General features: G+C 39.7%; 1 protein-coding gene across 1 annotated transcript in view; it reads left to right on the top strand.

The window, feature by feature from the left end:
- The window catches only part of plcd4a (phospholipase C, delta 4a), a 28,480-nt gene that overhangs the window by 11,067 nt on the left and 2,738 nt on the right, over nt 1-14,675 (top strand). Inside the window, exons 2-13 of the mRNA XM_073843832.1 lie at nt 3,212-3,265; nt 3,921-4,079; nt 6,017-6,245; nt 6,583-6,712; nt 6,870-7,101; nt 7,329-7,530; nt 7,626-7,770; nt 8,210-8,362; nt 10,167-10,334; nt 12,411-12,567; nt 12,654-12,770; nt 14,420-14,598. Of these exons, the coding sequence (XP_073699933.1) occupies nt 3,226-3,265; nt 3,921-4,079; nt 6,017-6,245; nt 6,583-6,712; nt 6,870-7,101; nt 7,329-7,530; nt 7,626-7,770; nt 8,210-8,362; nt 10,167-10,334; nt 12,411-12,567; nt 12,654-12,770; nt 14,420-14,598 (1,911 nt within the window). The 5' untranslated portion in view covers nt 3,212-3,225. The remainder of the gene's footprint in view (nt 1-3,211; nt 3,266-3,920; nt 4,080-6,016; nt 6,246-6,582; nt 6,713-6,869; nt 7,102-7,328; nt 7,531-7,625; nt 7,771-8,209; nt 8,363-10,166; nt 10,335-12,410; nt 12,568-12,653; nt 12,771-14,419; nt 14,599-14,675) is intronic.

The raw sequence follows: 14,675 nt of genomic DNA, 5'->3' as shown, positions 1-14,675 counted from the left end.
CTGCACAGGGGGACTAGGCAGGGATGTCCACTCTCTCCATCTTTATTTACCATCTTCATTGAACCCTTAGCAGCAGCCATCCGCCAGAATCCACTCATCAAAGGAATTCACACACCCCAAACCCAACATAAGATTAGTTTATATGCCGATGATATCTTACTCTTTTTACAAAATCCTCAGTCATCTCTACAAGAAATAACTAAAACCATTGATTCATACTCTAAAATTTCCGATTATGCAATAAACTGGAATAAATCTTTAATCCTTCCACTACATCAATCTAAATGGGATGTGGCAGCCCAGGTATCACCCATTCCTCTATGCACAGGTCACATCACTTACTTAGGCGTTAGGGTTTCCTCCAGGCTGTCAGAGCTGAATGGACTCAATTTCACTCCTTTATTAAAAACAGTAGAAGATGACCTCAATCGCTGGCACAACTTACCAATCTCAATCCAGGGAAGAATATCAATAATCAAAATGACAGTACTCCCTAAAGTAAACTACCTATTTTCAATGATCCCAACACAGCCTACTCTCAATTGGTTCAAATCTCTAGACTCCATCATCAACCGATTCTACTGGAAAAATAAACCACCAAGGATAAAATTAAGCACTTTACAAAAACCCAAATCTTTAGGAGGCTTAGAAGCACCACATTTTTACCATTACTCGCTAGCAAACCAACTCCAATACATATATAAATGGACTCACCCCACTCAGGCAGACACCATTTGGCTAGATATAGAACAATCACTTTGCAAAAACATACACATATCAGACATTCCATTTCTTAGTCAGTCCATTAAACATCACTCATGCTTCAAAGCCTTGACAATAGCTTCAGCTCTGACGGCCTGGTGGAAATATTATCAAATCACAAACTCCAATCTGGCTCCATCTAACTTCACCCCACTCTGGAATAACCCTGACTTCACAAGTAACAAAAAAATACTAAATTTTCATAAATGGGCAGATAAGGGTATCACACATATTAATCACATTTTTCAGTCAAACAAACTGGTTCCATTTTCCTACCTAGTCCAGAAGTACGGTATTGGGAGCAATCAATTCTTGACTTATTTGCAACTCAAATCAGCTGTCTTATCTAAAATCAATAACAGAACCATCAATCTTCACCTTCCTTCCGCAGTAGCAGATTTAGTTAATATATCGTCCCCCAAGAAATTACTTTCTAAATTATACAAAATGATAACCAATTCAAATAAAACCTTAAGTTTACCAATAACCAAATGGGAAAAAGACCTTTCTATTGCTCCTGATACCGACTTCTGGACTCAAATTTGTAATAATATTTATTCCATGACTAAAAACGCCAACCTTCAGCTCATACAGTACAAGACCCTTCATAGAACACACTACACTGGGGAAAGGCTGTTTAAAATTGGATTCACATCAGAAACTTGCGTGCACTGCTCACAAAATAGCCCGGACACATATATCCACGCCACATGGCACTGCCCACCCATTAAACAATTCTGGGAAGATGTCACTGAATCCCTATCCCACCTCCTGGGTTGTCACATCCCATTATCCCCTTCACTCTGTCTACTGGGCGATCTATCAACACTTAATCAGGAAATAACAAACAAAAGGATACTCCTCATAGCTCTAGCCATTGCCAAGAAAACTATCTTCTTGAACTGGAAATCCCGAAACACCATTCACATAACACACTGGAAAAATTTGCTTACAGAATACATCTCCCTAGAATATTTTTCATCTCCATATACATCAGAATCGCAACATCCAACATCAGACCTCAGTCAACTCTTACAAATCTGACACACTTATCTTTAAGTATTCACAAAATATTATTCATATTTATATAAGGTATTAGTAACATGAGTGTTTTCATTATTATTATTTTTATTATTATTAATATTATTATTGTTGTTGTTTTCATTTATTGTATCACTATATCAGAGAAACATTGAAAAGTAATAAATTGATGGGATGATGTTTTGTATGGACGGTAACAGTTTTCTGAAGATTACATCATTAAATATACATAATTAAAAATTTATAAATATAAATAAATTAAAACTGCACCCAACAAATACCACCCATGTTTTTAATGCACCACATATTGATTTTAATGCACCGCACTCTTCTTTTAATGCACCACTTGAATTCAAACTTACATACATCATATGATGTCTACAATGTTGCCTTGAATGGAAAAGAGGAAGGAGGGAAAAAAAAAAAAAAAAAAAAAACATGCACACTGACACAGAAGCTCGGATAGGTGTGGTATGTGTTGGGTATGGTTCATTAGTATATTTTCCTGCATACATATATTTAGATAACTACTATTGTGATTATATCATTATTATTATCATCATTATTATTATTATTATTATTATTATTATTATTAATAGTAATAGTACTGTTGCCTTCATCACAAAACATCGTCACAAAATATCATTGTTACAACTCAAACTTTACTATTGTTATTAATACTACTATTATTATTATTATTATTATTTATTTATTTATTTATTTATTTTTATTATTATTATTTATTATTATTATTATTATTATTTTATTATTATAATTATTGATATTACTGTTACCATCATCACAACATCATACTGTAATCACCATCCTTGGGATTATTGCTGTTATTATTATTATTATTATTATTATTATGATTACTGTTATTATTGATATTACTGTTACTGTCATCACAAAATATTAACCGTATCATCACTACCTTTGGTGTTATAGTTGTTACTCCGATTTATGGCCATTTCTATTATTTTTGAACATGCTAATACTACCTATACTGCTACTACTACTTATACATTATTATTATTATTCAGATTGTCTTGTTCTCATTTCTCATTTATTATCATTGTTGTTGTTTTTTTTGTTTTTTGTTTTTTGTTGTTGTTAGTATAGTTTTTTGTTTGTTTTTGTTTTTTGTTGGTATTGTTTCTGTTGTTGTTGTTTCTGTTTCTGCATTTACCATGTATGTTTTTGCACTCCAAATAAAAAAAAATAAAAAAATATCCAAATGATTTTGGGCATAAAAGAAAAATCTATTATATTAACCCATACAGTGTATTTTTGGCTATGCTACAAATATACCCGTGCTACTTAAGACTAGTTTTGTGGTCCAGGGTCACAATTATAATGTCTTTTGTCAGTGTGATTCATTAATTTCTCTCTCTTTATTCTAAAACAGGAGACACCTAAAAAATGACAGAACGACAGATGGCTTCTACTGAAAGGAGCCTACGTAAGTTTACATTTAAACTATGGAAAAAAATCCCTCACTTATGTCAGTGTGTTTATATATGTAGCCACACTGCAAATGAAGCTGGTGGCTTGTTAAAAATGACTATTATAGCCTGTTGATATAAACACTTTCGAGGGGATACGAAGGCTATTCCATTAGTTCTTGTAGATCTCGTCTTGTAATGTCTACAAACATTGTAAAACCATACACTGTCAGAACTTTTGGGAGGTTATTACTGGAAAAGCTTGATAAAAGGGCTAAATTGTATCTTATTTTGCTTTTAAAATGCTAAATATTAAATCAAATCTAAATGACAATTGTGTTAGCTCTCTGAGAGGTGATGATGTTGCTTGGGCACTTTGCCATTGAGAACGTCAAGATCAGTCTTGGGCCCTGTGTCCCAGCTGGTTGCCCGTCATTGCCTGGGAACATTGCTCAAAAATTTGCCCCGCGTATCATCATCTTTAGACCGCTAGCAAGTACTTATAAAATGTATGCCGAACCCATCTCATTTAAATCTGTACAATAGGAGGATTCATTATCTGATCATGAGAAACAGTGGGTGTTGTGTTTACATGATGTGCTAAGAATCTGGGTCAGGTACATTACTTGTTGTCTGACCCCTCTTCGTCTCCTGTACTGTCTTGCTTCTCAGGTATCCAGGCTGATGATGACCTGAAGTCTATGTTTATCGGCACAGTGATGAGAAAAATCAAGTCTCGTGCCTGGAAAAAGCAGCGTTATTTCCGGCTGCAAGAAGACTGCATGACTATCTGGTACAAGAGCAAGAAAGCAGGAAATGCACACTCCACCTGTAAGTAGCACCAACAAGATCCACAATCTGTAATTAGTAGTCATTTATCCAAAGCAAGGTGCTGTGAAACAAGAACAATCCCATATACCCTCCTTCTGGAGGGCTTGAAGATTTTAGCTCCAACACACTTACCTGAAAGTTTGAGGTGATCCTGAAGACCTTCTCATTAGCTGATTCAATCGTGTTTAATTGGAGCTGGAGCTGGAAGGTGGTCTGCTAGAAGGTGGTCCTCAGAGAGCAGAATTAGACTCTGCTGTTATAAGAGAAACCTGAGTGTAAGTGTCTTACTTAAAATCACAATAGTGATAGTTCATGGATCAACTCTTCCTGAAGTTGAACCTATAACCAGCCTAGAACAACTGCACCATTACCCTAGGCCAGGGGTAGGCAAGTTCAGTCCTAGAGAGTTGCTGTCCTGCAGAGTTCAGCTCCAACCCTGAAAAAAACCTCACCTGCCTATAGCCTTGGTAATCCCAAAGACATTGATTAACTTGTTCAGGTGTGTTTGATTAGGATTGGGGCTAAACTCCAGAACAGCCGCTCTCTAGGACCGAACTTGCCTACCCCTGCCCTAGGCAGAAATATAGCAACTTCATATATAGTATTTTAGTATCTCTAGACCAGGGGTATTTGTTTCTGTTCCTGGAGGGCCAACATCCTCCAGAGTTTAGCGATATTTTGCTTCAACACACTTGCCTGGAGGTTTGTAGTAATTGTAAAGACCTTGATTAGTTAGTTTAGGTGTGTTTAATTATGACATTGGCTCACCAGAAGCAGGATTAGGGCACCGCTTCTCTAGACTGGATGTATGGCAGGGGTGTCCAAACTTGGTTCTTGAGGTCCACTGCAGGACATTGGCCCTTGAGGGCGGAGTTTGGACACCCCTGATGTAGGGTTTAGGTGGGAGTCAATGTTGGCATCTTCCGGTGTGTTCACACTTGTAGTTAGGTTTGTTTGGTTCATTTGGTCCGGACCAAAAAGGAAAGTAATACATTTGGTCCTAATCCACTTAGCGTTCACATTGGTATTTTTACAGTGAACCTAAAGATACCGAACCTAAAGGCGTAGTGATAAGTTCACAACCTGATTGGTTGTGTTGAATGATGTACATTTTGTGATGGAACTCACCGAACACTCCAAACAAAAGGAAAAGGTGCAATCAACTTAAAGCACCAATGCGGGTGTATGACATCAAATTATTCACTGAGTGGTCTGCTCAGCGCAGCTTAAAGTCAGATACATCTAATGGCGTCTACTGGACTAAGTGTGCTCATTGTTGAGTGTATAAGATTTTATTTTTGCCACTTGCGAACTCACAAAGAGCTCATAAAAGGCACTTTACCTCCTCGTTGCTCTACGTTTGCCCTCTTGTCATTTTGTTTTAAATATACCACTTGTTCCCTTCATAAAATCATGTCGCATAGCGTTGCATCTTGTCCTTGTTTAGAAGCATTTGGTCCGTGTTGCATTCAGATTTTATTTGAACCGAGTTAGTTTGAAAGCAGACCGAGATCCATCTTTTTAGCTGTCTCGGTCCGCTCGTTGTGCACCAGGGTTTGAATGGCAGCTTTCACACTTACTCAAATTAACTACACTAACAGAGCAACCACCAGAGTTTGTTTTAAACAAACCAAACATGACAAGTGTGAACAACCCCTTAATCTATTTTGGTATAGAGATGTCTCAAGACCACATAAATGTTGCATTTGTATGGGTCTGGGCCTTGATAGGCCAAACATTGGTCTGGTCTTGTCTCCAACTCTTAGGGTTTACCTAGATGTCCCCTAAACCATTTTGAAGACATTGATTAGCTTGTTTAAGTGTGTTTGATTAGGGTTGGAGCTAAACTCTGCAGGATGGTAACCCTTTAGGACCAAAGGTGTGCAGCCCTGGTTTAGGGGATATCTAAATAAATGTTGGTCTATGTTTGTCTATAGTTTCTGTGAGTGATGTGGAAGCTGTGCGGGAAGGGCACCAATCTGAGGTTCTGCTCAGCATTGCTGACGAGTTCCCGTCTGACCGCTGCTTTACCCTTGTGTTCCGTGGTCGACGAGGTAACTTGGACCTAGTGGCCGAATCAGCAGCGGAAGCACAATCATGGATTAAAGGGATACGCAAACTCATCGATAACCTGGAGAACATGGGGCAGAGAGAGAAACTAGACCAGTATCCTTTACTGTCACTCTTTATCTGCCTGTCTATCATTCCACTCTCTGTCCATCTTACATGCACAAGGTTTCACGCAGGCTAAAAGGCATTAAAGGACACTTAAATACACAGGGACTGCTTTCACTCCATGTTGTGCAGCATGATTTATGCAAGTTGGACATGTTCCTAGGACAACATCATAAAACTTTTGTTTTTCAAAGTTTTAACTCTATCATTTGGATTAAAATCCAAGCTCATTGACCTCCTAAACATAACCCTAAAAATCAGTTGACAGGAACCCTACTTTGGTAAATCCTACCAAGCACTTTGGTTGTTCCTTAAATGCTGCTTCCAGATGGATCTGTGATTGGTTTAAAAAGGCTGACAAAAACAGAGATGGGCGAATGAACTTTAAGGAGGTCCGAGATCTGTTAAAGATGATGAACGTGGACATGAACGAGCATCACGCTCTTCGTCTCTTTACGGTAACTGCACATTCATGGTCAATCTATGGTTTCATTGTTGTACCACTTGATGTAGCTTAAGTTCAATGACAGTTTTGATGCTAGATGCACTTATTTGGTGATCCACTTCTAGCTAGCAGCTGTATTTGTACATTTTGGAACTTCTGTTGTTCTGCAGATGGCAGACAAGTCTCAGTCAGGAACTCTTGAAGATGATGAGTTTGTGCTGTTCTATAAGATGTTGACTCAACGTGAGGACATCCTCAGAGTGTTTCAGGAATATTCTGGTGATGGGCAGAAGCTAACGCTTCAAGATCTGAAAGACTTCCTACAGGAGGAGCAGCTACATGAGGACGGAGTTCAGCAGTATGCTCTAAAGCTCATTGAACGCTATGAACCTTCAGATACAGGTAACTAACAGGGTTGTAAGTTTATTCAAAGCTTAGGTTATTTGTATTTTACTTTCCACTTGCCATTGATCTGTTTAGATGATCCTCTGTGGTTTGGCTTCTTGTCCCAAACAAAACTTCTCAACTCAACAACTTCTAGTTCCAGGTTTCCTCATGCTGCATTTTGCATTCTTGACATCTTGGCTTATCTTTAAATGCATTAATTTGTTTACCCTATGTTCCTATAGCAAGAATGTTGCAAGCAATGACGTTCGATGGTTTTCTGATGTACCTGAGCTCACCAGAGGGCTCCATCTTCAACCCGACTATGGTGGAACTCTACCAGGACATGACTCAGCCTCTTTGTCATTATTTCATATCATCTTCTCATAACACGTATCTTCTGGAGGACCAAATCAGAGGACAAAGCAGTGTTGAAGGCTATATAAGGTACACATTTTAAAAAACCTTTTAGGCATTTCCTTCAATTCTTGAACCCTCAGTTCTTCTCTATATTCATAAATATGAACTTGTATGTGTTTTAGAGCACTAAAACGTGGCTGTCGATGTGTAGAAGTGGACTGCTGGGATGGACCAAATGGAGAACCAATCGTCTACCATGGACACACGTTCACCTCCAAGATCATTTTCAAGGATGTTGTCACAGTGCTGGGCAACTATGCATTCAAAGTATGTCACAACTTATGGCTTTGTTTTCATTCACTCTTTCACAACTGCAGTACTTTGTTGCGTCATGGTAATGAATGATATATTAAGTATTATCATTTGATTCTATTACTTTGCTATGGTGTACTTTTTTGTAAGGGGATGGTATCTGATGAATCTGAGAAATACCATGTTTGATATATACACATAAATGCCCATTAAAAAAAGTAGTAAAGTAGTACTAAAGTACTAAAGTAGTACTATAGTACTATACTAGCTTGCATTTTTGTGTGTGTGACAGACTGGGGCCAGGTTCACTGAGCCAGGGCACCATGCCCTGTTTGCGTGTAATGTGATCTAGGGCAGTCGACCCCTGCCTGGCAGTGTGTTAGCTGCAGTTCTGTGTTGAGTGTTCAATTTCACTCCATCACTTATTCACACACACACGCTCTCCGTTCTGCAGGCATCGCAGTACCCTGTCATCCTGTCCATTGAGAACCACTGCAGTGTAGAGCAGCAGAAAGTCATGGCCCAACACCTCACCCAGATCCTGGGAGACAAGCTGCTGAAAAGCCCTTTAGATGGAAAGATTCCCATCAGCCTCCCATCTCCTGAGGTGAGCCGGAGAGCACGGATGCATGCAGTCAATTAAGCAAGTACTTAAGCAATCCACTTAATTGCTGCCTAATGGGCAGTAAATGTCTAGCGCTGGTCATTTATCTTGTAGAGTCAAAGATCTTGAAGTTTCCATGCCACAAGCAGACATTTGTATCAGAGTTCAGAAAGTGGTGACCTCTTCAGGATACATTCACTTTCTCCGGCCCTTCAGCCATATGATCTATGTCCATGCGACCCAGACACACTGAATTATTAAAGCTAACTATAATACCTCCCCCAACCCCACAATTGCACATGACCCTGCTAAGAAAGACCGGCTCAGACTAGCAGGAATTACCTCGCTTGTCAAGGCTTTCTTAGGATAGTTTCTCTGGCCTTTCTAGTAAAAGTTACTGACTGGTAAATCCTGCACAACACCATTGTCATTTCAGCAGGGTCTAACTAGAAGCCCCATATCACCGACAAGACCAGCATAGCTGTTAGCCACTAGCAAAACTTAACTGAACATCATGAATGCTTGCAGTAAAACCACATCATACAATATAGCTAGCACCCTTCTGAAATACCACAACCATGTCTGTAGGTTTTAGTTGCTGCTAAGTTAGTTACAAGCCTGTCAGTTCTTATTCCTTGTTAAGTTCTTATTCCTTAGCAACTCTGTTAAAAAGGTGGTTCCTGGATCTTAGATGGCTTAAGCAGGTGTTAAGGTGGGTTCACCTTAACGCTCAGGAGTCGCTCAGGACTCTCCAAACTTGGTCCTAGAGGGTCCTGCAGAGTTTAGCCCCAACCCTAATTAAGCACTTGAACCAGCTAATCTAGGTCTTACTAGGCATGATAGAAACTTCCAGGCAGGTGCGTTGAGGCAAGTTGGAGCTAAACTCTGCAGGACACCGTCCCTCCAGAACCGAGTTTGGAGACCCCTGGGTTAGTTGGTTGGCCAGCTTGCCTCAAAGACTGAGACCAGCTGAGAAGTGTCGACAACCTCTCTGAAATCATTAAAACAGACCACCCTGGCAAATGAAAATCTAGCAAACCACCTTAGGAAGGAGGTGAAAATGAAAACATGGTAACTATCAAATTGTTTTTTCAACCTGTTAAGGACTGTTTTTCTACTGTCTAGAAATCCATGTATATAGGTCTTCCTATTCATATTTGACCTAACCACTAGTAAAGCCTTTTTGTATTACAAACATTTTCCATTTTCATGGATAAAGAGTGGCGATTAACGCTGTTACACTAGTGATATCTTGGCTAGTTAACTAGCAATGCTCATCAACTTTGAATAGTCTATATTAAGGGATTAGTTCACCTCCAGAAGAAAATGTCCTGATAATTTACTCACCCCCACGTCAACCAAGATGTTCTTGTCTTTCTTTCTTCAGTCAAAAAGAAATTAAGATTTCTGAGGAAAACATTCCAGGATTTTTCTCCATATAGTGGACTTCAATGGTGGCCAATGGGTTGAAGATCCAAATTGCAGTTACAATGCAGCTTCAAAAGGCTCTACACAGTCCCAGCTGAGGAATAAGGGTCTTATCTAGCAAAACAATCTGTCATTTTCTAAAAATAAAAGATAATGTATATACTTTTTAACCACAAATGCTCGTCAAGCACTAGCTTGACTTCACCCATTACATAGTCACATTAAAAACATCACGCGCGACATAGGTGGTAGTGCGTCAGTGGTAGTGCGTTTGTGTGTCAGTATGTTCACTGTTAAAGTCTGTTACTAAGATGTCTGATGGTTGCTGATGAAAGTGTATCTTCTCCATATTTGTGTGTGTGTGTGTGTGTGTGTGTAGGATCTGAAAGGGAAGATTCTGTTGAAAGGAAAGAAGATAGGTGGATTAGAGGATAGCATGAATGGGGTGGTGGATGACCCTTTGATGGGAGAGGTGAGCGACGAAGAGGAGACTGCTGAAATTGACGATGACCATCATCGCAGTGACAGCATACGGCATAGAGTCAAGGTACAGTGATACATTTCAAGAGAGATGTTTGTGTACATTTTCTAAATATAGTAGCTGTAATTTACCAAATGATAATCAAGATGAATTCCAAAACCTTGCAATTGAACCATGCAATGGTGTAGTCATGTCAGTAAACTGTTTGAACCCCAGCAAAGGTAGATCCACTGTTGTACCCTTGAACAAGACCTATACCCTCAGGTTACTCAGGGGCAGTGCTAGGCAACTTTGGTCCTGGAAGGCCACTGTCCTGCAGAGTTTAGCTCCAAGCTTAATAAAACACACCTGAACAAGCTAATCAATGTCTTCAAGATCTTGGTTGGAGGTTGGAGCTCTGCAGGACAGTGGCCCTGAAGTTGGACTGAAGTTGCCCAGCCCTGCTCAAGGGAACTGTTCCTGTAACTAGTACACTGTTAATCCCACTTGGAAAAGGAGCAGCTAAGTGGCTAATTAGTAGTTAACAATGAAAAAATGTTAAAGATAGTGGGGCATATCTTGGATTCAATTTCTTTGGCTACTTCATGAGCCAACGTATTGTAAAATATTAAATGGTGGTTTGTCTCATTGGGAGTCTATCAAGTCTTCATCAGAGCTCTGCGGTAAGCTCTCGAGTAAGAGTTACAGTCTGCCATGACTTCAACACGCAAGATTCAAATCTAATTACGTAACATGTTGAACACACTCCTTCAGTTTGGTCATCTCTGGAAACTTCCACTTCTGAACAAGAGTAGTGCCAACTTCAACTTGAAAAAAATCAAGCTGTAGACCAGCTTGTCTAATGTTGAAGGTGGCAAAATATTCTGACAGACAAGAGATGCTCAGTGGCTCTGAAGATGGGTGGAATTGCATAAAGCACTAATAAAAGATGGATGGGATGACACTGGAGCAATCTTGGGAAGGAAGTAGACCAGCAAACAAGTAAAGGCAAGAGAGAAAGTCAGAGATAAGACAGAAACGGCATATCTTCTGTGGTCTTCTGCCATCTGATAGGTGGCCATGTGCAGTTGCTGGCACTGCTGTTGCCATGTGACACTTGATTCTTTGAACTCTAGTTAGCTGCAGTCAGGGATCACCTCTCTTGGTTTCTCCAATCCGAGATACAGTCAACTTGTTGATTCATCAGCTGGAAAAAAGTTGGCATGGAATGATTAGCATTTAATTTGCACCCACTCTTTGGACCAATTACTGAATAGTTATTTAGTTGACAAATTAATCTCAAGTGTACCATAACTACAGGGATAGTTCCTCTTGTTCAGTGATACAATGTTGAAGGATTAACCCTTGCTGGCTTCGAACCAACTTTTGGTTACCAGCACAGATCTAGGCTACACCACAATAAGCAAGCTGAATATCATGTTAAGATGGCACAGCAGGTTGGCAAGGATGAACCCAACAGATGGTAGTGTAAGATGAAGCCAGGTGGATACCTGGCCTCATTATCCAAGGGTCGTCTGTCATGACATTGTCTAAGTAGTCCTGGGTTCAATGGTTTAGGTAGCAGAACTGAATGCATGCAGTAAAACTACATCACACAATCAAGCTAGCACCCTTCTCAAATACCACAGGCATTTCTGTAGGTTTTAGTTGCTGCTGAGTTAGTTAAAACCCTGTCAGAGTCAGTCCCTTGAGTCCTTATTCCTTGGCAACTCGGTTACAAAATGTGGTTTTTAGATCTTGGCTTAATCATAGCTTAAGCAGGTATTCAGATGGGTTAGCTCAGGTGTCTCCAAACTTGGTCCTGGATGGCCAGTGTACTCCAGAGTTTAGACCCAACCCTAATTGGATGCATGAACCAGCAAATCTAAATCTTACTAGGCATGCTAGAAACTTTCAGGCAGGTGTGTTGAGGCAGGTTGGAGCTAAACTCAGCAGGATACCAGTCCTCCAGGACCGAGATTGGACACCCCTGGGTTAGCTCGTTGGCCAGCTTGCCTCAAGACCTGACCATAATAATCAAAACCATCCTGGTCTGTTTAGTGAAAATCTAGCAAAGCACCTTAGGACAAAGTTAAAAATAAAAATAAGGTAGATATCAAATTGTTTTTCTAACCTGTTAAGGACTGTTTTTGTACCGTCTAGAAATCCAAGCAGCGTCTCTCTAAAGAGCTGTCGGACTGTGTGGTTTACTGCAAGAGTGTCCACTTTAGCAGCTTTAAACATTCACGAATTCACTCCAAGTTTTACGAGATCTCCTCCTTCACTGAGTCGAAGGCCCGGAAACACATAAGGGAGGCAGGTAAAGGAAACATGAGTCTGACTGCTCATAACAGCTCATCAATTAGAGAATTGCATTGTCTTACTGTGTTTGTCTCTGTGCTACAGGAGCAGAGTTTGTTCTCCACCACGCTCGTCAGCTGAGCCGGGTTTACCCCAGTGGGTTGAGAACAGACTCATCCAACTTCAACCCACAGGACATGTGGAACGCAGGGTGCCAAATTGGTGAGCCTACCGGATTAAAAAAAATGGTTGAAATATGAATATTTCATGATTATGAGATTCTGGTTTAGCTGGATAAACCAAGATTCATGAGGTCTTTAATGGAATTTTAAAACATATTGTTGATATAAATTGAGATTAAGACTTGATTAATAGCTAGTTCTTGGGTCAACTTGTTAGCTACTAGAACATGGGTTCTCAACTCTGGCTCACAAGATCCATTTTCCTCCAGAGTTTAGCTCCAACCCTGATCCAAACGCGCATGCCTGTACTTTTCTAGTGATCCTAAAGCCTTGGTTAACTTGTTCAGGTGTGTAAGATTAAGGTCGGAGCTGAACTCTGCAGGAAAATGGATCTTGTAGGCCAGAGTTGAAAACCCCTGTACCAGAAATTAGTCTGAAATGCCTGTTGAAAAAACTTCTTTAACCAACCTAGCTCTAAGTGGAGTGTTGGTTTTAGTTAACCTTTAAACTAGTTTGGTTTGTTGTTGTTTTTTAGAGAAATTTTAGGCACTTAGCAGGTGGTCGAAGACCAGTTAAACAACTGGCTAAAATTCACCTCCAGAATAAAACTTTCCTGGTAATTTACTCACCCTCATGTCACCCAAGATGTTCATGTCTTTCTTTTTTCAGTTGAAAAGAAATTAAGGTTTTTGAGGAAAACATTCCAGGATTTTTCTCCATATAGTGGGCTTCAATGGTGCCCAACAAGTTCCTATCCAAACTGCAGTTTCGAAGGTCTCTACATGATCCCAGCTAAGGAATAAGGGTCTTATCTAGCGAATTGATCTGCTATTTTCTAAAGAAAAAAAAGTATATACTTTTTAACCACCAATGGTGGACCATTCTCCACCATCTTGCAATAGCTCGACTTTACGCGTTACGTAGTTACATTGGAAAGGTCACGCACGGCTAGTTCTTCATCTGTATATTTCGTTTCAAAAAGGTTGGGTAGAGCAAAAAACTCCATCCTATTTTCTCCTTCAACTTCAAAATCGCCCAACATAGTTGTTTTACCTTTTCTTTGTAATGGGCATTTGACTTTCTCTGGACACTCATTGTAAACACTGGGTTAGCACTACCACCTATGTCGCGCGTGATCTTTTTAATGTGACTATGTAATGGGTGAAGTCAAGCTAGTGCTTGACGAGCATTTGTGGTTAAAAAGTATATAAATTATCTTTTATTTTTAGAAAATGACAGATTGTTTTGCTAGATAAGACCCTTATTCCTCAGCTGAGACTGTGTAGAGCCTTTTGAAGCTGCATTGTAACTGCAATTTGGATCTTCAACCCATTGGCCACCATTGAAGTCCACTATATGGAGAAAAATCCTGGAATGTTTTCCTCAGAAATCTTAATTTCTTTTTGACTGAAGAAAGAAAGACAAGAACATCTTGGATGACATGGGGGTGAGTAAATTATCAGGACATTTTCTTCTGGGGGTGAACTAATCCCTTAATATAGACTATTCAAAGTTGATGAGCATTGCTAGTTAACTAGCCAAGACATCACTAGTGTAACAGTGTTAATCGCCACTCTTTATCCATGAAAATGGAAAATGTTCCAATAGACATTGTTTTAAGCAAGATCTGTTACTACTAAATACAAATGGTGGTAAATATTTTTCACTGCACTTCTTTTCTCTTCTCAGTTGCTCTGAACTTTCAGACTGCAGGGGTTGAGATGGATCTGAACGACGGCTTATTCAATCAGAACGGGCATTGTGGCTACGTACTGAAACCGGCGTTCATGCGCAACATTGACAAACATTTTGACCCAGAAAATCCCCAAAATGGAGGCGGTTACAAGCCGCTTAGCCTGTGTATACAGGTACAAACCTGAATTTCTGTGCATGTGCTGGTGTTATAACATGTGTATATGTTAAACCTCTTTATATTGTGTTCTTT

The sequence above is a fragment of the Garra rufa genome, chromosome 7 (assembly GCF_049309525.1).
Source record: "Garra rufa chromosome 7, GarRuf1.0, whole genome shotgun sequence".
NCBI classification, from domain to species: domain Eukaryota; kingdom Metazoa; phylum Chordata; class Actinopteri; order Cypriniformes; family Cyprinidae; genus Garra; species Garra rufa.
This window is presented reverse-complemented; position numbering and strand designations above follow the sequence as displayed.